Source organism: Mytilus californianus, unplaced genomic scaffold (assembly GCF_021869535.1).
Source record: "Mytilus californianus isolate M0D057914Y unplaced genomic scaffold, xbMytCali1.0.p SCAF_5, whole genome shotgun sequence".
Lineage (NCBI taxonomy): Eukaryota > Metazoa > Mollusca > Bivalvia > Mytilida > Mytilidae > Mytilus > Mytilus californianus.
Genome location: NW_026262701.1, coordinates 42,825,406 through 42,850,343, shown reverse-complemented (window position 1 = coordinate 42,850,343; position 24,938 = coordinate 42,825,406). Strand labels below are relative to the sequence as shown.

General features: G+C 32.1%; 1 protein-coding gene across 3 annotated transcripts; it reads right to left on the bottom strand.

The window, feature by feature from the left end:
* Positions 1 to 12,802: 12,802 nt before the first annotated feature.
* LOC127702232 (heavy metal-binding protein HIP-like) lies at positions 12,803 to 20,956 on the bottom strand. 3 transcript variants are annotated; one of them, XM_052206345.1, is made up of 3 exons: positions 20,873 to 20,956; positions 13,676 to 13,756; positions 12,803 to 13,276 (listed from the first exon to the last, which is right to left on the bottom strand). In XM_052206345.1, exons 2-3 carry the CDS (start codon positions 13,728 to 13,730, stop codon positions 12,837 to 12,839), a joined length of 495 nt encoding a protein of 164 aa, XP_052062305.1. In that variant the 5' UTR covers positions 13,731 to 13,756; positions 20,873 to 20,956; the 3' UTR covers positions 12,803 to 12,836. The 3 variants fall into 3 exon arrangements, with proteins under 3 accessions (XP_052062305.1, XP_052062306.1, XP_052062304.1); XM_052206346.1 differs by lacking the exon at positions 20,873 to 20,956 and adding an exon at positions 14,499 to 14,557; XM_052206344.1 differs by lacking the exons at positions 12,803 to 13,276; positions 13,676 to 13,756 and adding exons at positions 19,002 to 19,528; positions 19,943 to 20,023 and having other exon boundaries at positions 20,873 to 20,936.
* Between the last annotated feature and the right edge of the window lie 3,982 nt (positions 20,957 to 24,938).

The window sequence follows — 24,938 nt, the reverse complement described above, 5'->3', positions numbered from 1 at the left end:
GTATTATTTTTAATTTAGGTTTTTTTTATATGTTTTGTTGGAAATGAGTTGATTGTCGATTACACTAGAACAATTACATTCCTATTCAGATAAAAAGTAAATTAACAAAAATACCGAACTCCAAGGAAAATTCAAAACGGAAAGTCCTTTATCAAATGTCAAAATCAAAAGCTTAAACACATCAAACGAATGGAAAACAACTGTCATATTCCTGACTTGGTACAGGCATTTCCTTATGTAGAACATTGTGGATTAAACAGATATACACGCTGTAATCAATTTAAGTAAAGCGATGTTAAAAGAAATTGAATTTTCTGACAATAAATGTAAAAATTAAGAAAAGTGGTACGGTAAAAGTAAAACTTAAAAAGACTAATGTAAGAGCACGGTTGCCATTCGGTATATCGAGAAAAATGATCGCGATCGCCAATGAGACAACTATCTATCAGAGTCGTAAGCATGTATAGTTCAGCCTACATTGTACCTCTCTGCCTTATCTGTCACGATCACTTTTGATGAAAAATCAACAGAATACTTCTTTTTGAAAATAATCTAAAACATTTCAGGGATAACATCACTTTTTTTTTACTGTACTATCTGACAAAAAAAGAATGATTTAGTTTCAAATACATCATGATTTATTGGAAAGTTACCATTTTAGATCCAAATTGTGTTTTTTCTTTAATGATTCGCATAATGTTATGTTTCGCCTTTTATGTTTTCTTAAACAGTACTGGTTTTTTTTTTCTTTTTATTATTGCACAGTAATATTAAGGAAGTTGAACCACTTTGACAGACATATTTATTTTTTTTTCTGAATTTTTACGCCTTTATTGTTAGAACGGATATTTTTAGACATGTTGCAGTTGAATTGTATCAAATTGCATTCACGATCTGATACCAGATCTTTCACGATCCGATGGCAATGCTTGACCACCGTTTCTTATTCTTTTACGATCATTTTTCTCGATATACCGAATGACAGCATTGAAGAGAGACTGCACTGAATTTGACAAAGTTTATTTGAGAATTTAATTTGGTTGATTAGGGTTGAACCGAGTTACTTTGAATACGAAATAAAAAGAAAGGATGGTTGTACATGTACTTTGTACAATATTTCCAATCAAGATTAACGACTTCAAGCAAGCTTAACAATTTAAAAAAAGAAAGAGAGTTCGATATTTTTGTTTCAATATACATTCAAAATAGGTAGAAGATACGAAGGGGATAATCAAAACACGGGAATTCGATGCAAAATAGCAAAAACACTCAAAATAGAAAAAAAAATATTGACATTTCAAAAAGGATTACAACAAATAAATATTTTCCGTTCACTGAGACCTTTCTCTGGGATTTGAAATACATAGAATAGAAAATAAGCACTACTTGAACGCTGGCTGCAGACGGTCACATATCGCCATGGAGTTCCAAATGTATGCTGTATTCGTTTGGCATTTATAAGGTAAAATTTCCACGATGAACACCAATTCGATTCATTGAGACACTGTGTTCTAAGGGAAACAATTCTATTATGCAAATACACATTTATCATTAAAAGATCGATAGTAGATTGCATTGTATACTTTATATTTTAACTTATATAAAAATAATGAGATATGGTATGATTACCAATGAGAAAACCACCAAAGTTCAAATAAAGTGGATGTAAGCAATTATAGCAACCGTACGGCCTTCAACAATGAGAAAAACCCATACCGTATGGTCGGCTATAAAAGGCACCGACATGAAAAATAATAATCTCATTTGAGAAAACTAACGACCTAATTTATAACAAAACAATTAACGAAAAACAAATATGACGGACATGAACAAACGACAACCACTTAACTACTTGCTCCTGACTTGGGACAGATACATAAAGAATGTGGCGGGGTTAAACATGTTTGTGAGCTCAACCTGTTTATGTGTAGTTTATTTAATATATAAATTTTGTGTTTCACTTTTTCGAATAATTCAGATATAGTATATTCATCGTCAGTTTGTTTTTGAAAGTACTGCATATGTAAAATGTAGGCAGTGTATGGATATAAATATATAAGTGCTCTTTAGTTTAAATTCTATTTTCTTGATGACAATTTTATTGGTGCATATACTCTATTACAGTTCAAAGGATATACCCAGGATATAAACACATATATATCATTTTATTCTGGTATCACCTAAGCAGAACAAAGATATGCAGAAAAACATATTATTGTACATTACATTGCGTTGTACATTTGTTGAGGAAACATTTACTATGAGTTACATTATAACGGTATCAGGAGCAGCACAACCGACAAGTTAACACCAGAAAGAATCCAGGTTGTCATTTATAATATACATATTAAATAGTCTGATTCGATAGAGTGATAAAAAGTCGCTAGCTTAGCATATTTTTCACACATTTGATTTAGCTACTAAGCATTTACTTTTTCCCATAGATTTGCATGAGGAACAAAATGATAAAGCCAGTGTGTGTATTCCTGTATCTTTGATGAGATTTTTCATTAAAATTAATGTCGATAATGATGAACAGTAATGAAGAGATGTGTTAGACTGCATGCTACATTCTACAAATCTTTAAATTTATTTCATTCATTGAGTTGATGTATCATTGAAGAAGCATTCCAAGAGTTGACTGAAGTATAGAAATATGTTTATCCCTTGGACTTGACCCGTTCCAGTAGCCGAACCCTTGATAAAGTAAGGCGTCCGTTTGGCTCTGCGGGATGTATATATACGCAGGCACGTCCGGTCAGAATAGGGACATTAAATCTGAAGCTTCGTGTAAATAGAGTGCTTCGCTCTCTGCATGTTAAAAAACCATTGCTTCAACTATCAGATGTGTCTAAAGGTGGCCTGATGCAAGACCCTATGCCACATACCCTCATTTTCCATTGGCAGTCCAAATTTTCCAACCTTCATTTCGGGCAACCACTACCTTGCAGGCTTATTTGTTCTCTTCCTGAACATGCTTGGAATATTTGCCACTGGATGTTAAGCAAAAAATCAGTCAATATCATTGAAATATATCCCACATCTCCTTTTATATATTGAAACTACAGTCTAAAGTATCTATCTTGAACCTGAAATTCGTATTCAGTAAAGAGTACGGAAGTTTTTTTGTCTCTAAATCCCTCGTTAAATAGTTGTTTATATATATAATAATTTCTTGACCGTACCGTCACGTATATAAATACTATTTCCATTGTACTTTTTAATGTCATGGTTAAGGAAAATAAAATCCTTTTTGTGGTTTTGAAATTAAATCAAATGCTTTTTCCTAGGCTATGCAGTAAATTAAGCAACATCTATATATAACCCAAAAATATTGAATAACAAAATAATGCTTTTTTCTTAAAAAACTTAGAAATTCTGATCATTTTCTTATTTTACTAGTTAAGCATTAATTTCAAGTAATCTCCTGTACATCTACTTGTCCGCCAAAAAATCATTTTTACACATTATTTTATTTAAAGAATAAGCACAAAAAATTTTACGCCCAGTGTTTTATTGGTACATTACCTATACAAACAAAACGATAGGAGTTGTGCTTGAAATCTTCCCTTTCTGGAGATATTTAGAAAGGTTGGTTGTCCATTCATTGAGTCTTGTGGTTTAGATGATTTCGTCAATCCAAAATCGTCTATTCCATGACGCCGCTGTCAGTACTAAAAGTCGTATATTCTAGTGTAGGATGGCAGGCTTCCGTTATAGCTGGTCAAGTACTTTGACCCTGCTGCGAGTATTCTTTGATTATATTAGTTATTTGCTTGTTTTTGTTATCTTATATCTTGAATCCGACCGTGCGAGACCCTCATTGGTAGATAAGGTCGTAAAACACCCCCTAGTGGTAGTTATATATCGATAGTATAGAGTTCTTTTTCTATTCTTATTTTTGTTGTTTGTTCTTTTTTGTACCTATTTTAAGTCCATTTATCGACATTAAAAGGGGAGGGTCATAAGAAAAGAGTCTCGATTAATAAAATGTAAATTTTTGAATAAAAATGAATAGTTATTGAAGAATCAGAAAAATAATTTAGTGAATTGGTAATTGAACAATTGGTTTCACTTCATTTAAGGGTGAACACATCTCTGGTCAAGGTTTAGTTTGAACTGCCTTCTAATTTAATTTAAACACGTTTGTCACGCAGTACAGTAATTTATATTGGATTAAAATTTCAGTTTAAAAGTAGAACTCACCACTAATTATCACTTTTCAGAAACACCAGAAAACAGGTAGTCAACATTTTAATAATTTAAATTTTTTATGTTTAAATATGTCTTAGTTTGTCGTTGGAACCTCTTTAAGCGTAGTTAATTTGTTAATGAACATTGTTTTTCGTCGTTTGTTCATTTTTCAAAACTTTTTACTTTATAGCGAATCGCCGATATTCTTTATTCAATTTGAGCATTTTGTCGTTTGCTCATTTTTTCAGAAACACCTATAGTTTATAGCGAATTGTCGATATTCTTTATTTAATTTGAGCATTTCGTCGTTTTTTCATTTTCTATCAACGCTTGTCGTCGTCGTTTAGATTTATACAGTTTTTTGTTACTTTTATCTAATATTTCCGTAAATTATGGATCGTCCTAAGAAAAAAAGTCGCGACAGTAGATTATAAAAAAAATAATAATTTTGGATCTTCTGGTATAGATGACATGGCATTTCAGTATATATTTCAGAAAATGGCCGATAGTAATTCGGATCGGGATGAGTTGCAACTTCATGCAGAGGAAGACGATATACTCGACCTTATGTCGGATGATGAGTCGAACAAATTGAATGAGGCCGCTGATTTAATTTACACTACACCACATAAAACAAAGAGCAAAGAGAGTGATGAGTTAAAGCAACATGAGTCTGATGAAGATCTGGAGTTGAGAATTAAGTTGCTAGAAGAAAAGAAACAACGACACAAGAGGGATCAGCTCAACAAGCGGATTAAAGAGTTAGAAGCGGAAGTAGATGGGATGTCAAAGTTAGAAGAAAAGCCTAAAAAGAAGTCCAAGAAGTCAAAGGGTGAGATCACATTAACGAATTTAAGATCAAACGATAAATTAAATAAAGATGTTAATGGTGAAATGAAGAGGTTAGGTTTGGACTATGACACTATGGGTTCTATTTCTAAAACTAGTCAACATAGGAGAAAACATTCTGATTCTAAATCTCAGAAGGTAGTACAGTTGCCTGAATCTGTATTGAGAGGGAACAGTAGTACCGAGTCTGAATCTGAAACAAGTTCAACTTCCAGCTCTGAGGATTCATCTGATTATGAATTGTCAGCTAAATTATCGTCAAAGAAAGAGAGTAAAAAGTTAAAGTCAGGACTGCAGATAAAGTTATAAATCCACAGTTTTTTCCACATAATTTTTTACAGTATGAGTATGTGAGTAAAGATTTGGAGTTTAAACAATTGAATTTTAAAATGATTGTTGCAGGAGAACTTGAAATTATAAATAATTTCTACAAAAACAAATCTGAAAAAGAAGGGCGGTTAAAGTTATTACAGAAAGTTGCCTATTTATCACTGGGCATCTGTATTAGAATTTTATGCTGCCTGGTTAAGACTTATTGAGTTAGGTAGAAAAACATGGTCTGATGACTCACAGATGTTAGAGAATGTAAAGTGGACAGAGTTTGCCAAAAAAAGTGAAGCAAGCCAATTTTAGATCAGTCTCCAAAAACCAAACTGGTAAAGAGCAAATTTGGTTTTGCGTTAAATATCAGCGCAATAAATGTGAACATAGCAACTCAACCCACTCAACTGTCATCAGAGGTATAACTAGAACTGTGCATCACATATGTGCTTCATGTTGGCAAAAAAATCATATAAAAAAAAACATCCTGAGTGTTCAGACAATTGCCAAAATAAAAAAACCTGCCTACAAAATTCATGTTTACTAAGAAAGATCATTGTAAATTGTGTATTGCAGTATTTGAAGTAATTTTAACAGAACAAAATTCTCTTTTGAATTTGCATAATTCCTTCATTGGTGTATCAGGATATAATTTTGATTCATTTAAAGTTCCAGTTTATTCTGAATTATGTATTAAGTTTTGGAGACAAGAGTTATGTGATTATGCAGACCAAGAAGTCTGTGATATGTTAGAATTTGGTTGGCCTTTAGGTTTTGATAGAAAACTTGAGGAATTTGGAAACAATAAAACTGCTAAAAATCATAGTGGGGCAAGGGATTTTGCCAAAGATATTGATAAATATATCAAAAAGGAGGTAGGTTATGGTGCTGTACTAGGTCCTTTTGCATCAAACCCATTTAATGATCATTTGGTAATATCTCCTTTGAATTCTGTCTCTAAAGCAAACTCGGAAGAAAGGAGAGTTATCATGGATTTGAGTTTTCCAAAGGGTAAATCAGTCAATGATGGAATTGATAAAAATGTTTATTTAGGTAAACATATAGAGCTACATTATCCTAATATTTTATTGAAATTGTTAAAGAGAAAGGTAAATTCTGTAAAATTTTTAAAAGGGATTTACGCCGAGCCTATAGACAAATTCCAGTTGATCCAAACGATTATAATTTAATTGGTTTTACCTGGAAATGTCATTATTTTGTTGATAGAGTTTTACCTATGGGTTTAAAATCAAGTGCTTTCATTTGTCAGACAGTGACTAATGCTGTCAGATTTATAGCCAAAAACCATGATATATCTTTGATAAATTATTTAGATGATTTTGCTGGTGCTGAAATTAGTGAAAAAGCTGATATTTCATATAAAAAATTGAAATGGGTTTTAGATAGCTCTGGTTTGGAAGAATCTGTAGAGAAAGCTAGTAGTCCTTCGAATGGACAGTTCTTTCGTTGTGTGTTTCCAGATTTCATTGTTCAGCAAAACTTACATATAAATGCTTTGGAATTATTGTCAGTTATTGTTTGTTTGAAATTGTGGGGACAAAAAGACAGAAAGATATGCATTCAGTGTGACAATATAGTTTCAGTTCAAGTTATTAATCAAGGGAAATCAAGGAGTCGTTTTTTACAAGCATATCTTAGAGAAATATGTTTTATTTGTGCAATTAAAGAATGTGAATTAATAGCTATTCATATAGACGGTATTGATAATAGGTTACCTGATATGTTGTCCAGATGGAGTTTGTCAGATATTTACCTTATGCAGTTTTATAAATCAATTAGAGGTAGAAATTTTCAACATATTAATATAGATTCAAATTTTTTCAGATTCTGTCAAAATTGGTGAACTTAGTTTATCTGTAGATCTCCACATGCTAAAAACACAAGCACAAGAATCTTTGAAATCAGCACATGCACTAGAAAAAATTTTAAGATACAGTGGAAGGCCTTTTTCTGTTTTGTCATTATTATAATTTTAAAACATTGCCTTGCAATTTAAATACAAAGTTGTTACATTTACTTTTTGATCTACCTTTTATTCATTTTGAGTCATTTTATTTTAGATTATTTATGAAGGGATTAAAACGATGCAATCCCCACACAGTTCGGGCAGCTCTTCCAATCACACCTAGTATTCTATTAAAAATAAGGGAAGAATTAGATTGTGATGATGTCAATAGTTACATATATTGGTGCATTTTCTTTTTGCTTTCTTTTTGATATGTAGAAAATCCAATTTAGTTGGGATAGTAGATGATAGCTCTAAATGTTTGCATAGAGAAAATATTTCAGTTTTTAAATATTATTTACTAGTTCAGTTTCATTGGTCTAAGACTATACAATTTGGGGAGAGAGTTTTAGAAATACCAATTATTAAAAATTTATCCTCTCCCTTATGTGCATTTAGTGCCTTCAAGGCCATGTGCATAAAATTTCCTGTTTCAGCATCTTCCCCAGCTTTTCTTGTATTATCTGGTAAAAAATTTAAGCCAGTGTCCTACAATATGTTACAAACTTTTAAAAAAAAACATTATAGAGAAAATTGGATTAGATCCAACAAGATACTCATCTCATAGCTTCAGAATAGGAGGTGCAACTTGGGCATTGTGGTGTATCTTCTGAACTCATTCAGTTACAAGGGGATTGGAAGAGTGACGCCTATAAATTGTATCTTAGATATGGTTTAGCTGATAAGATGCAAGTCTCGTCAAAAATGATTTGTAGACTGTGATGTATGTTTTTCATTTGGAATTATAATTTTATTAGTAGTTAATAAGTTATTTTATATTGTAGTTTGAAGGCATGGGGTAAACCCAGTATAGTAATATCAGATTCAATTTTAAAGTATCTTCCGGAGATGAGGAATACGCAACTTCAGGCCTTTGGTGGTCTGAGTAGCGAAATGCTTTTAAGGAAATTAAAAAACAGGGTATTCACCTGGTACCATTTTAACAATATAATTGTACATGTGGGTACAAATGATCTATTTAATATTAATACTAATGTATTTGAAAAATACATTCGTGATATTATACATGAATTGAGGATTTGTAATCCAGATTGTGTAATTATTTTATCCTCAATATTACCCAGGCCATGTGATTTTAATCATTCTGAATTGTTCGTCATCAATTTTAACAATGTACTAAAACAGTTGGCTTCCTCTCTTACTAATGTCAGATACATGGCATGTGAGAGACTTTTTATAATAGAGTGAGGAAGCCAATTAACACTTTGTTTTCTATTGACAATTGCATTTGTCCACTACTGGTCTTAATAATGTTTTTAGCTTTATAGCTAATACTCTTGCACACTTTTAAATTTTTTTGTAGTAGAATGAGTTAAGATTGTGTTTGAAATTTGATTAAGAATTATTATAAAGTTGCAATTTGCAGTTTCGATGATTTGATTGTTTGGCGGACCTTCGGTTTGGCGGGTATGATATTTACATTCCATTTGTATCTCATAGAATTTTTATTTTGTTATGCTTCATTCTTTATAATTTTTAAGATACTTCTTAGTAGTTCTTTAATTCAGAGTTTATTTGTCAGTTATAATCTATGATCACATGGTATTCCATTTGTATTATAATCTTGACATACGTATATATTAATATGAATACCTGCAAAGCCTAAATAAAAGTTTTTATGTAAACAGTACTTTCTTCTGAATTAATTCTAACTAGTTTGATCCCGCAACCTCTTAGTGCCCCCTCTCATCCCTCTTCCACCCCAAAAAGGTGACAAAATTCAGGAACCTCGTCATTGATCGTCGTTTTGTTATATTCTTTAGTTAATTGTTTGTTGATAGCAGTCCATTGATAGTCTTTATAATATGTGTGCATAACATTTCAAGACTTGATCTATGTTCTTTTTATAAAACGTTCAAATTAACCATTGTCGAAACCGATCTAAGTGTCTTTTTGGTTTTTCATGTCGTTTGGTTGCTGTCTCATTGACCTATTCTTACATCTCTTTTACTCCTTTCATTTTTTTTTGCGTAATTTTGATTTTTATTCTTTTCTCTTTTTTTTGCGTTATTTTGATTTAAAGTCTTATGGAAAACGTTGTTACGTATGCCAATATTGCTATTTTAAATTTCAGTGGCATAAACACATGCATCAGTCTTTTGACTATCTAGATTATAGATGGCTTTCATTAACCCTCCTTTATCAACCACGCAAATGAAAAAAAAAAATTAGGGTAAATTCTTTCGTGCAAGTACATGTATCAATCTTATTGAATAGTCTGTTTGCCAATTACTATTTTATTTTATTATTGAACACTTTTAACACAAGTTGTTTCCCGTTTAACGACCGTATACTGATTCTACACCACCCAAAATGGGCATCCATGCCAAGCATGATAAGTTGATAGTGGTAAAGTGGCATTTGACAATTTTTTGTATGAAAACAATAGATTTCTAATTACAGGGTCAATTATGGATTGACAAAAACTGTAGAAACCTCCAAGCAACCAGAAAGAATATGATTCTTTTAAAATTTATAAATGATTATGATATACATTGTATCTTTCACTAAAATAAGTTGGAAAACTAAATTCTAGAAAAATATATGAATACAGAATACTTTTGAGGAACTAAGTCTGAGAAATGTTGAATTATTTAATATCTTTGGAAAGCCAGAAAAGAACGAATAAATAGGCTATAGTGATCTTTTAATTGAACTTTGGTGGATAGTTGTCTCATAGGCAATTAAACCACATATTGTACAAAGAACTGAAACATATTATTTTTTCTAACCTTTTACTAAACAAAATAAATTTAAATAAACATTGTTTTCAAATTTATTTCGAATATCACATTTTAGATCTGGAGAACTTTGTTCCGTTGGACCTGCCTTGTATTGCATTTTCCATCCGGAGAACGTTGTTCTTGTCTGGCTCTCCTTGCTTAGTAGTTCACCTTGGTGATCGTAATTATTTCTAACGTAAACTTGGTTGCCCGCTGGCATATATCGGATGACAAATCCAGTAGAACATGCATCGTCGTTTCTTGCCTCTGTGTCTGTATGTAAAACACCGATTTTTGTGTTGTCCATCATTAATTCTGTACCATATTCCCCGAAGTCATGTCTTTTACGGGGATCCGACATACGTGAATCTACGCAGATGGTCCAGGTGAATGCATAGCTACCGGAAGATGGAGCAGTAAACTTTCTGTGACGACACTGTATTCGGACCATGAATTTATTTCTACTTTATCAAAGATCAGGGTTGTTTCATCAATAATGGAATAACTCTGTGATTTTGCTATACTTTCGTTCATATAGGATGAGAGTAGATTCTGTTAGAAACAAAAAAGAAATTGTATAATCCGTATTTCAACTTGAATGGTAAAATATGACGAGTAAACAAAAGCATGACGATGAACAATCTGGCGAATATAAATACTAATAGTGAGATTAAATTGTTAAGACCGAATAATGACCTCGATGTTCATATTGGATTTTTTTGAAGCCGTTGGTGGTTGTCTCATTGACGTAAAATCATGCATCTCTTTTTATGCAAGCCTACATAACTTATCTTTGTATGTGGGTTACCATTTCAGAGTAGTAATCGTTATAAAAGAGTGAAAATAAAACAATTAACATTGATTTTGAATCCTTTTAACTACCACTGTGCTTAAACGACAGTGGGTAACTTATGTTGCCCACAGCCTAAGATGGAGCCGCCTGGCGTCGGTATGAAACTTTTCTTCTATATAATAACAATACCATGAATACAACACAACTTTTCAGTAATTAAAAAGTTGTATCAATCTTTTAGGGAAACTCCTAAACGTATACGGTGTTTAAATATTCCAAAATAAACGATCACAGCACGATTTGCTAAAACACTTAGGATGTCCGTAACTTTAAAAAAAACAACTTGTCTGTAACTTATTTCATTATACCAATAGGGATGTCCGTAACTTTAACATGCATCGAATGTATAATCAGAAATAAAGTAGATTTCTAGTATGATAGTAATTCGTTTGTGAATACCATGATTTCTGGTATTATACCCAGCTAATAAACTCGACTCTTTTTTTAAAGTTACAAACGTTATTATTATTAATGTTAACGTGCTTCTGAAGTTTTATAATTGTTTTTGCAGAAGATAATAAAAACGTGTTTTTTTTTTATCATTATCTACATTTTAAAAACTTTTGTTTTTATGACAACCTTAATCTAGCTTAAGTTATTTAAAGTACACTTCATTTGTCAATCACAAAATCTACAAAATGATAACAAACAAGCGTTTCTTACCTTGAGAAAAAACAGACTATCAAATTCCCCTGTGAGGACTGCTGCCTTATACGCCATATATATACTGCGATACGTGTCAAGGACACAACACGTCTCAACTTTGTCAATTGAAAGAACGTATATCAAAACGCTGACAAACAACTTCAAAATTTTAATATTGCTTCTGGAACCAAGTTCGTTCCAAAATTACTTAAGGTTCATGTGAACCATTCGGCTAAAATGGCTGTGTTAACACCACAAAATTGACTCCGAATATAAAAAAAACCTTGTGCATATTGAAGTTTGAAGGCATAGCATGACCTAGATAAATAAATTCAAATGCATTTTATGTTTTAGAAAATTAAAATTATTATATTGACAACAATATGAGAACAAAAAAAGAACAGACACAATCGGTAAAAATGTCAAAAAAGGGGGTTCAGCAGTCAACACTGTGTTGTAACCTCAATCACTATAAAAACAAACAAATATGTCAACAAAGAAAAACAAAATGGCATATAAAGCACATACGCAAAAATGAAATACAAGAATACAAAAATGACCATAGCACAATAACACAATAGCGGGATGTATAAGTACCACGCCAAAAGGATAATAATTTACAAAGACAAATAAAAAAACACTATAACACGTAATTAAGATGACAAAAAACGTCAGTAATATAATCTATAAATCTATTAATCTAATCTAGATTACTTATAAAAGGCTTTCAAAAACATTCCTTTTAAAGCAACCACGCGAGTGAACGAATGAAATAAGCAATGCTCTTCCTAACAAGACCAACTCGTCCCAATGAACCTTTGACTCAGCGTTAATTACGGAAATGACAAATATACTATTTAGCATGTAAATACAGAATTCATTAGAGAAAAACTCTGAGAAATTTTCAATGATTAAAAATCTTTGGAAATTCAAAGAAGTAAAAATGACTAGAACGACAACAAGCGTTTAACTTGACAAACTAATAACAAACATCTAAGGGCGGCGCTTGATAGAGTCTGCTTACCTTTCCAGGTCACTAATGATTGACCCGGGTATTTTGTGGGGTTCGAGTTGCTCATTCTATAGTTTTTTATGTTGTGCAAAGAACTGATACTTAATTTGTTTTCTATCCTTTTACTTAACAAAATAAATTAAAACATTGTCTTCAAATTTTATTTTGAATATTACATTTTTGACCTGCCTTCTATTGCATTTTCCATCCGGAGAACGTTGTTCTAGTCTGACTCTCCTTGCTAAGTAGTCGACCCTGGTGATCGTAGTTATTTCTGACGTAAACTTGATAGCCCGATGATATATATCTGATGACAAATCCTGTGGAGCATGCGTCGTCATATATATTATCTGTGTCTGTATGTAAAACACCGATTTTTGTGTGGCCCATCATTAATTCTGTACCATATTCAGCAGAGTATGCAGAACGTGAATCTACGCAGATGGTCCAAGTGAATGCATAAACACCGGAAGAAGGAGCAGTAAACTTTCCTGTGACGACGCTGTAATCTGACCCTGAATTTATTTCTACTTTATCAAAGATCAGGGTTGTTCCATCAATAATACGATCACTTTGGTTGTTTGCTATGTATTTGCTCATGTAGGAAGAAAATGCAATGAGGCAAGTAGATTCTGTTAGAAAAAAAAATATAATTTTTAAGAACGTGTACAATCCGAAAATCAAATACAATGGTCACATATGACAACTAACAAAAGCATTACGAGGAATTTCCAAGATATATTTGGCGAATACAAATTTAAATATGAATAGGGAGATTAAGTAATTAAGACGGAATGATGACCTCGATGTGCCTTTTTTTAATGCCTTTGGAGTATTGTCTCATTGACTTAAACTCATGTGTATTCCTTTCTATTCAAGCCTACATAACCTATCTGTGTATGTGTGTTACCATTTCGGATAAGCAATCGTTATAAAAGATTAAATTAAAGTAAAACAATTAAAATTGATTTTGAATCCTATCATATTTTTAAAAGATACATGCAATTTCAATTCACTAATATCAAACTTACTGGAGACCAGTACTATAACAGTCAAAACAGAAATCCAAAATACATTCATCATCATTATTCGTCAAGTTGTTTATATTAATCCTGCAATAAAAAACATTAAAATGCTTAAAATGTATCTTTTTGAATAATAACCGTGTTAATGAGGTAAACTATAAAAATATCCTAAACTTTTGAAAAGCGCCGGTCAAAAAAGGAACAAGGACATTGTACATTGTCTTTAACTTGAAAAGTCATACTACACGTGAAGCTCCGAAACTTATCTCATTTGTTTTAGAGCAAGAGAGATTCTACCATACCATGCCGTTGATTATGATATTCATCAAAGTTGACCTTAGATGAATTCGGATATACATTTTAGGTCCCTATTGGTCATATACATGTAACTTCTAAATTTCTACGTATTTATACATTCATAGCTTTCAAATGTTTTGAATTCAGTGTTCCTCATAAACGTAAATCTAATAAGCGCTTCTGACGCAGGAAAAGACTGGTCAAAATCGGTTTAAATGGATGTAGAATTAGAGAAATTTTACACAAACATATTTTTAAATAATGTTTCTTATTTCATTACTTCTTTATAATTTATTCTTTATTATCGATATCACTGATTAACTATAATTTATGAAAATTAATGTTAACGTGCTTCTGAATTTTTATAATTGTTTTTGCAGAAGATAATCATGATAAAAAAACGTATTTTTTTATCATTATCTACATTTTAAAAACTTTTGTTTTTATGACGACCTTAATCTAGCTTATTTAAAGTACACTAAATTTGTCAATCACAAAATCTACAAAATGATAACAAACAAGTGTTTCTTACCTTGAGTAAAAACAGGCTATCAAAGTCCCCTGTGAGGACTGCTGCCTTATACGCCATATATATACTGCGATACGTGTCAAGGACACAACACGCATCAACTTTGTCAATTGAAATAACGTATATCAAGACGCTAATAAACAACTTTAAAATTTTAATATTGCTTCCGGAACCAAGTTCGTTCCAAAATTACTATTCATCTAGGTCCTGCTATAACTTCAAACTTTTCCAGACGCACAGATTTTTCGGTACTAAGATTTACTTTTTATATGTAAACACAATCAATTTAGCCGAAAGGTCCACATGCATCTCAACGGTCTTTTTAATGAGGCGTGCATCACAGAATATTTTTCATTCGCAGGTCAAATATGACTAAGATTTTAAGATTAAACAAAAATTGTCTAGTAAAAATATAATAGACTGGATTTGGTTTATTTGGAAGTTTGCCTGTACCTGTAGAAAACTTGTTACAAACGGGAAAGCACTTCCTAATTTTTACCGTGATGTTGTTTTTGAGCCCTTAGATTTAGTTACATTCTGGGAAAACTTGTCGATTCTATAAAGAAGATATAGTATGAGTGCCCTTTAGACATTATTCGTTGTTATTTGCATTGAACTAGCTTTCAGTAACTGTGAACACTTTCAAATCTGTTCTTTGTGTCTTTATTGTGTTTTTTTTTTTTTTTGTTATTGTTGTTGTTATTGTGCTTTATATCGATCTCATCAATTTTTTACAGCTCCCTTTAACTGATGTTTTAGTAATTTCTTATTTTGTGTGGTTACACCACTGTCCTTTGTTTGGGTTCGTTCCTGTATATAGTATTTATTTTTCGTTTATTGTTTTGTACATAAATCAGGCCGCTAGTTTTACGTTTGAATTGATTTAGATTTGTCACTTTAGAGCCTTTTATACTTTGCTATTTTGAATAGATTTTGCTCAATCTTGATTGCCGTACGTAGATCAATATTTGCTTACTTCTAAATCATTTGGTCTCTTCTGTGGATTTTTTCCAGTACATAACAACATGGAAGTGTTATATTGTCAATAAAATACATAGTTGTAACATTTTTCGGATTTTGACTATGCAAGCACAAGAAATTAGAGGAAATTGGCGCTTTATCTTTGTTTATTGGTCGTTACGCATCCACGATGAAACGGGAAAATGTGTCTTCAGATTGAAGAAAATGAGTGGTGAAATTTCTCTGTTTATTAGGCCAAACATATTGGCAATAGTGCCATACACCTAAATACATCGTTCAAAAAAAATGTTAAACAATAAATAAATATATCCGATCACGTTCTTACATGTACGTGTATGTAACAAAATATCCGATGATTTTTCCTGTGGGAAATTAATGTTTTCACAAGGACAATAAGTAATACGTGTTGAAAATGATGTCTTGACATAGTAATGTCTATCGAAATATAAGTACATTTACACATAAATGTAGCTCAACCATAATTTATTTTGTTTTTGCAGGAAATATAAGGTATTGCATAAGCACTCTGTCGAATACACCTTATATGTTCTTAAAACATGTACTACAAGTAACTTATATTCCAATTTCTAATGCAATACTGTGCATGCTCAAAATAATAGTCATAGATGAAATGTATTTCATTTTATATTTTCAACTGAATACATAATAATTAAAATACATTGAAAAGTCTTGTCAGGACTTCCATCGTAAACGTTTATTAAAAGAAAACATATATTGGCCGTTCTTTTAATATTTGCAGTTAATTTTAAAAGTCCCCATCAAGACGAATTAATCATTTAGTTTATTTAAGAACCACTCCATCTTACTATCATGCAAATGGTGATTTATGGGTGGAAAGCAGACAATGAACAATAGTTATTTTTGATAGTTGTTTTAAAACGCAAAATGAAATAAAATTTCTACTTCAGTCTATTCATGGGGAATGGTCTGCACTAGCACAATTATGTAAAGGGATATAATGCTTTCCTTCTTGTGAATTACATTATTTTGTAATTCCATGCCATTGACTACAATGATGACACACTTAAATAATACTAATGTTTCAATTATTTACTGTACAATGCACAACGAATGGTGTTTTTCAAATCATGAAATAGTAAACTTTTTTCTGAAACGTAGTACCCTAGTATTAATTTTATTATTACTGTACATACGTAACTGCAAAATTATTTAAATGTACAATATCTAAAACTTACAAAACAAATCCAATACCATAATATTTTTTTTTTAAATTACGTAATAACAGAATGATGTAACACAACATATCCAGTTTATGAAGCATTTGTACAGCACAAATCTGGGTTTAGGTCGCGGTCTTATGCATTCGAACAGAATAAAGCTTCTTACACTAATGTACCTTTCAGTATTGCTGACCAAAAACACAGATACATTTTCTAAGACAAAAGTTAAGTTTCATTTTTCTTGTTTCTGCATTCTAATATTCTATTGGGTCTGTTGATTTACATTTTAAGGCAAAATGTAAGCTCTCTGCAAAAAAGTTAAATAACAAAAATACCGAACTCAAAGGAAAATTCAAAATGGAACGTCCCTTATCAAATGGCAAAATCAAAAGCACTAACACATCAAACGAATGGAAAACAAGTCATCTTCCTGACTTGGTACATCCATTTCCTTATGTAGAAAATGGTGGATTAAACCTGGTTTTATAGCTAGCTAAACCTCTCACTTGTATGACAGTAGCATAAAATTCCATTATATTGACAAGAATGTGTATACAAAACAAACAGACATAATAGGTAAAAATGTCAAAAATAGGGGTACAGCAGTCAACATTGTGTTATAATCTTAATCACTATAAAAACAAACAAATATGTACAACATACACACACTTTCTAAAGTGGCAGTCTATTCACTTCCTTTGATTACGGTCGATCCAACTACTAAAACCTAGCCTCTTTAATGGAAATGTAATCTTGCCCTAGCTATGCGTTAAATACGTATACTAGTCTTGCAGATCGGTCACAAAATTTCAGGTTTGATGATAAACGCACCAAATGTGGCATGGTAATAGTTCATTGTGTTTCAAACCCTATTAGCTATGGACCCACCTTGCAATTTCTATATGGCGGTTTTTTCCAAGATGACCGCCATAAACTATTAAAATCAACATATAGGTCAATAAGATATCACAATCGATAAATATCCCTTATTTAAGGTTACTAAGTGTTTTGTTTAAACATACATTCAGTAAAACTATGTGACCTTTAATACCAAGAGTATGTCACATTTATGCACTAAAGCCAACCATCAAAAGAATCGTTAGGGAAAGTATAGAAAATCGTATTCACGGTTCTATTCTTGCAGTATACAACGAACTGGAAGAGAAAAATGTAGTAATATCAGGCTTGCCATGTCATTAACAAAGCAGGTGCTTGGTTCATGTGTTTAATGATTATTTAAGTGTGGCAATTAAACACGCAATCGCAACTATATGCTTGTATGACAACGATATTTGAAAAAATGCACATATAGGTAGTTCAAAAAGACATGATGTAGGCAAGTCTTTTCCTCATGATCAGACATTAAAAACTTAGTTGATAATCGTTTGCTAAGCCAAATATTCAGATGCAGTCGAGTTATTGCATTGAGGCAAATATGACGCTTTCCATTTCGAAATTACTTCTATTTTGATATTCTTTAACTTTACATTAAACTGAACTTAAACCATCTCTTAATGTATATTACCATTTTACTTGATGATAGGACCAGGAAAGCAGATACTTATTATCAAAATCTGTTGTTTACGCGTGACGTTTTTGTATCATCCAATTATCCATTTATCTACAGTACTAGAAGATTCCATCCATACATATTCAACATTGAATATGTGGTCTTCACACGAATCTTGGTGGTTTTACAACAGCAGTCGTGGACAATATTGACAACAACAAGTGTTCAACTATGACCAAAGAATCGTTACTTAGCACGACAATTTCGATATTCCAGCATTTTTTTAGTCTAATTTGGCAAATTTGTAATAACCGTATGCTTTGAAATATATGCGTTTCCCTTATATTCTCTAGTTCGTATTATTGCTTTTATCTTAGTATATATATATAAACTACTTTAGAATAATATATAGCCTTAACATTAATCAAATAGAACCATGTGTTTTATACTTACTAAAATTACCGTTTTATGGACATGCACTATGTGAATTGTCTAACCAGAAATACATGTTTACCAACCTGGTATAATGTAATAAGTATGTCTGGACAGCATTCCGATAAATGATTAAAAATCTTTGAAATTCAAAGAAGTAAAAATGACTAGAAAGGCAACAAGCGTTTACCTTGACCAACTTATCACAAACATCTAAGGGTGGAGTATGATAGAGTCTGCTTACCCTTCCGGATCACAAAAGATCGACCCGGGTTTTTGGTGTGGTTCGTGTTGCTCATTCTCTAGTTTTTTATGTTGTGCAAAGATCTGATACTTAAAATGTTTTCTATTCTTTTACTAAAAAAAAAATAAAATAAAACATTGTCTTCAAATTTTATTTTGAATATTACATTTTAGATCTGGCAAAATTTGTTCCGTTGGATTTGCCTTTTATTGCATTTTCCATCCGGAGAACGTTGTTCTGGTCTGACTCTCCTTGCTAAGTAGTCGACCTTGGTGAGCGTAGTTATTTCTGACGTAAACTTGGTTGCCCGATGATATATATTTGATGACAAATCCTGTAGAGCATGCGTCGTCGTATTGTTTCTCTGTGTCTGTATGTAAAACACCGATTTTTGTGCTGCCCATCATTAGTTCTGTACCATATTCCCCGTAGTTATATTCTCCAGCAGGGTGTTTATAACGTGAATCTACGCAGATGGTCCAAGTGAATGCATAAATACCGGAGGAAGGAGCAGTAAATTTTCCTGTGACGACGCTGTAATCTGACCCTGAATTTATTTCTACTTTATCAAAGATCATGGTTGTTCCATCAACAACAGAATTACTTTGTGAGATCGCTTTGTTTTCGCTCATGTAGGAAGAAAATGCAATGAGGCAAGTAGATTCTGTAGGAAGAAAAAAATCATAATTTTTAAGAAAGTATACAATCCGAAAATCAAACACAATGGTCACATATGACAACTAACAAAAGCATGACGAGGAATTTCCAAGATATATTTGGCGAATACAAATTTAAATATGAATAGGGAGATTATTAATAAGTAGTTAAGACGGAATGATGACTTCGATGTGCCTTTTCTTTTTTTTTTAATGCTTTTGGAGTATTGTCTCATCGACGTAAACTCATGTGTATCTCTTTTTATTCAAGCCTACATAACCTATCTGTGTATGTGTGTTACCATTTCGGAATAGTAATCGTTATAAACGATTAAAGTCAAGTAAAAAATTAAAATTGATTTTGAATCCTATCATATTTTTAAAAGATACATGCAATTTCAATTCACTAATATCAAACTTACTGGAGACCAGTACTATAACAGTCAAAACAGAAATCCAAAATACATTCATCATCATTATTCGTCAAGTTGTTTATATTAATCCTGCAATAAAAACATTAAAATGCTTAAAATGTATCTTTTTGAATAATCACCGTGTCAAAAAGGTAAACTATAAAAATATTCTAAACTTTTGAAAAGTGCCGGTCAAAAAAGGAACAAGGTATGAATGTGTCTTTAACTTGAAAAAGTCATACTACACGTGAAACTTCGAAACTTATCTCATTTGTTTTATATTCACACTCTGTTGGCAACTTTGTATCCTCTTTCCATTGTTTATTATAGTATAACACATATATGAAGGGGAAGAGAGATTTTACCACGCCATCCCGTTGAGTATGACATTCATCAAAGTTGACCTTAGATGAATTTGGCTATACATTTTAGGTCCCTTTTTGTCATATACATGTAGGTCCTAACATTTCTATGTATTTATACATTCTAAGCTTTCCAATGTTTTGAATTGAGTGTCCCTCATAAACGTAAATCCACTAAGCGCTTCGGACGCGGGAAAAGACAAGTCAGAATTGGTTCAAATCGATGTAGAATTAGAGAAATGTTTTGTAAGAGGAAATAATTTAAATTTAAAATTCAAGAAAAATGTTTACACACAAATGTTATTGAATAATGTTTCTTGTTTCATTATTTCTTTAAAGTTTAATTTATCATCAATATCACTGATTCATTATAATTTAAAAAAAATCAATGTTCACGTACTTCTGAATTTTACATGTTTTAATAACTGGTTTTGCAGAAGATAATAAAAGTGTTTTATTTACCATTATCTACATTTTAAAAACTTTTTTTATGACGACCTTAATTTAGCTTATTTAAAGTACACTTGCATTTGTCAATCACAAAATCTACAAATGATAATAAACAAGTGCTGCTTACCTTGAAAAAAACAGGCTATCAAAGTCCCCTGTGAGGACTGCTGCTTTATACGCCATATATATACTGATATACGTGTCAAGGACACAACACGCCTCAACTTTGTCAATTAAAAGAACGTATATCAAGACGCTGACATACAACATGTACAACTTTAAAATTTTAATATTGCTACCGGAACCCAGTTCGTTCTAAAATTACTTACGGTTCATGTGGACCTTTCGGCTAAAATAGCTGTGTTTACACCTCAAAATTTACTCCGAATATAAAAAAAAACCTGTGCATCTGGAAAAGTATAGCATGGCCTAGATAACTAAAATTCAAATGCATTTTATGTTTTAGAAAATTAAAAACTTAACTGGATTTTGCTGTGCACTTTTTTTTTCTTGTCCCTGCTGATGATAAAATTAACAAATACTCAAGTTTGACTTGATATGGTCCACTCAGTAACACAGCTTACGTCACCTTGATATTCCATGTCGAAATCCAGTTAAGTTTTAATTTTCTAAAACATAAAATGCATTTGAATTTTATTTATTTAGGTCATGCTATGCCTTTAAACTTTTCCAGATGCACAGATTTTTAGGTACTTAGATTTACTCTTGAGTTGTAAACAGAGACATTTTAGCCGAAAGGTTCACATGCACCTAAACGGTCTTTTTGATAAGGCGTGCATAACCGAAAAGTTTTCTTTCGCAGGTCAAATATGACTGAGGTTTTAAGGTTAAACAAAAATTGTCTTGTAAAAATATAATGGTCTGGATTTAGTTTCATTGGAAGTTTGGCTGTACCTTTAGAAACAAACGGGATAGCACATCCTAATTTTTACAGTGATGTTGTTTTTCGAGCCTGTTAATTTCGATACATTCTGGGAAACCTTGTCGATGTTATAAAGAAGATATGGTATGATTGCCTTTTATTGGATTTTCATAGTTAGTTCCTTATTTTGTGCTGTTACACCACTGTCCCTTATTTGGGGGCGGGATAGACGACCGCAAACTTGACAAATGTAGTTCAGTTATAGTTCGTTCCTGAATATAGTATTTGTTTTTCGTTTATTGTTTTTTATATAAATCAGGTCTCTATATATAGCTTGCTATGTTGTATAGGTTTTGCTCATGTCGAAGGCCATACGGTGACGTATAGATGCTTACTTCTACATCATTTGGTCTCTTCTGTAGAGTTTTTCCAGTAGATTATAATATGGAAGAGTTATATTGTCAATATAATACATGGTTATAACATCTTTCGGATGTTGACAATGCAAGTGCAAGAAATTAAGGGGAAATTGGCGCTACACCTTTCTTCAATGGTCGTTACGCATCCACGATAGGACGGATTGAAGAAAATGGGTGGTGAAACTTCTATGTTTATTTGGCCAAACATATAGACAATAGTTTCATACACCTAAATACATCGTACATAAAATGTTAAACAATAAATAAACATATCCGATCACGTTCTTACATGTACGTGTATGTAACAAAATATCCGATGCTTTTCCTGTGGGGAAGTATTGTTATCACAAAGACAATAAGCAATACGTGATGAAAAAGCTGCCTTAATATAGTAATGTCTAGCGAAAGCAAATACAAGTATATTCATACATAAAAGTAGCTCAACCATACTTTATTTAGTTTTTGAAGGAAAAATAAGGATCAAAAGGTAACACATGACCACTCCATCGAATACATCTTATACGTTCTTAAAACATGTAATTACATGTACCTTATATTCCAATTTCAAATGCAATACTGTGGATGCTCAAAATAATATTCATAGATGAAATGTATTCCATTATTTATTTGCAACTGAATACATAATGATAAAAATACATTGAAAAAGTCTTTCTGGACTTCCATCGTAAAAATATATATTGGCCGTTATTTTAATATTTGCAGTCAATTTTAAAAATCACAAAAAAGATGAAATGATCATTTAGTTTATCATTCATTTAAGAAACACATCATTTTACATATCCGATCACGATAGGACGGATTGAAGAAATTGGATTTTTATAGTTAGTTCTGGAATAACCGTTTCACAGATGATATCGGATATGTTCCTTATGTCGTAACTACAATACCCTTCCCTTTTCACGAATGTGACTTACCGAATTAGACTATTTACCGGATTTGTAATAACATATGCAACACGACGGGTGCCACATGTGGAGCAGGATCTGCTTACCCTTCCGGAGCACCTGAGATCACCCCCAGTTTTTGGTGGGGTTCGTGTTGCTTAGTCCTTAGTTTTCTATGTTGTGTCATCTGTACTATTATTTGTCTGTTTGTCTTTTTATTTTTGGCCATGGCGTTGTCAGTTTGTTTTCGATCTATGAGTTTGACTGTCCCTCTGGTATCTTTCGTCCCTCTTTTACTATCATGCAAATGGTGATTTTTTGGTGAAAAGCAGACATTGTACAAAAAATTGTTTTTTTAGTTGTTTTAGAACGCAAAATTAATTTTAAAAAATCTACTTAAGCCTATTCATAGTAGGGGAAAATCTGTATAGGGATAAAATTCTTTCCATCCTGTGAATTTTTTATTTTGTAATTCAATGATTATTATGAGGACATAATGCGAGTTTTTTTTTTGCTTCGTGTTGAAGGCCTATCTGTGTGTTTGAGACAAAGAACAGAAATAAAAGCGCTGTTCCTTTGCCTTTTGTGTGTTTTTGCAGATGCAAAATAAACAAATCGGTCCATTTCAGTTATTATTTCGATGTAAAATGTCATAAAACCAAAATTCCGTCAAATGATGTTTGTCTTTTGCAACTAAACAAGGTGACGTCATATGTATGCTTCCGGCGTCAAATGTAAACACCGGGCGTTTTAAACCCTTATACTGCCAACGGGCCGATTGAATTTACCTTTAACTGCCAATGGGCCGATTGACGTTGCTTTTAACTACCAGAAGGCCGATTAAGGTGTTCTTTAACTGCCAATGGGCCGATATGACCGATGGTTAAGGTTAAAAAAGAAACATTGATTTCAGATATGAGAGCATAATATAATGATGCTTTGTCAATGTTCTTTCATTTCAATTTTTTTTCATGACGTCATTTAGCCACTTTTATGACGTAACGATGATGTCATGTAAACAAGCGGAATGGCTAACATCTGTCTGTCATTTTTAATTTATCTTTATTACGTTGTACGTAAATCAAGCCGTTGGGTTTTGTTTTGTTTTTTTTTGGGGGGGGGGGGGGGGGAGTGTTGTTTGAAATGTTCCACAATTTTTCATTTCGGGACCCTTTATAACTTACTGTACGATATGGGTTTTGAACTTGTTGAAGGACGTCCGGTGGTTTACCGTTTCTTACATCTATGTCATTTGGTCTCTGGTGGATAATTGTCTCTGTTGTAATCATACCAAATCTTCTTAGTTTCATATTGCTGATAATTTCAATAAGGCAATTCAAGTTGTTCGTATTTGGATTTGCATTTTATCTTTTAACTTTTAGTCATAAAGGTCGCTTCTAATACATCCATGGCATTTATATATTTGGTTTTGAGCATATATGATGAATGTTAATCCAGAAAAGCGCTGCGAGAGCGTGTTAATTAAAATAGGCATATTTTTAATTATAATTTTATAAGTACACAATTTTCTTGTCTTATTTTTTCTTCGAGTTACGCAGTATTGAAAATGAAAATTTAATTATATATTTTGGAAGTAAACCATTCCTTGGTAAACTTATGCACCAGCGCAGGTGCAGCCACAGCCAAAACGAAGTCATGGATGCCTTTGATGGTCAACGAATTCAAGTTCTTAGGTGATGACCATTTGATATTCTGAGGGTGGAGAATGGGGAAATGAATATTCTGGCATTGTTATTAACTTTGCCAAAGGTGGTGTAAAAATGAAAAAGTTTTGTCCAACAAAATGCAGGACAATGCAGGAAATAATTGTGAATGCAAATAAGTTGTACTAGCAAGAAATACAAACGAATATTCAATTCGGAAAAAAAATCTCCTCAGAAGATCAAATGGTCGCACCTAGGCATATTATACAACATGTGCTTGATTCGGCACTCATCCATGACCAGTTAGTCGGAGCATCCAGTC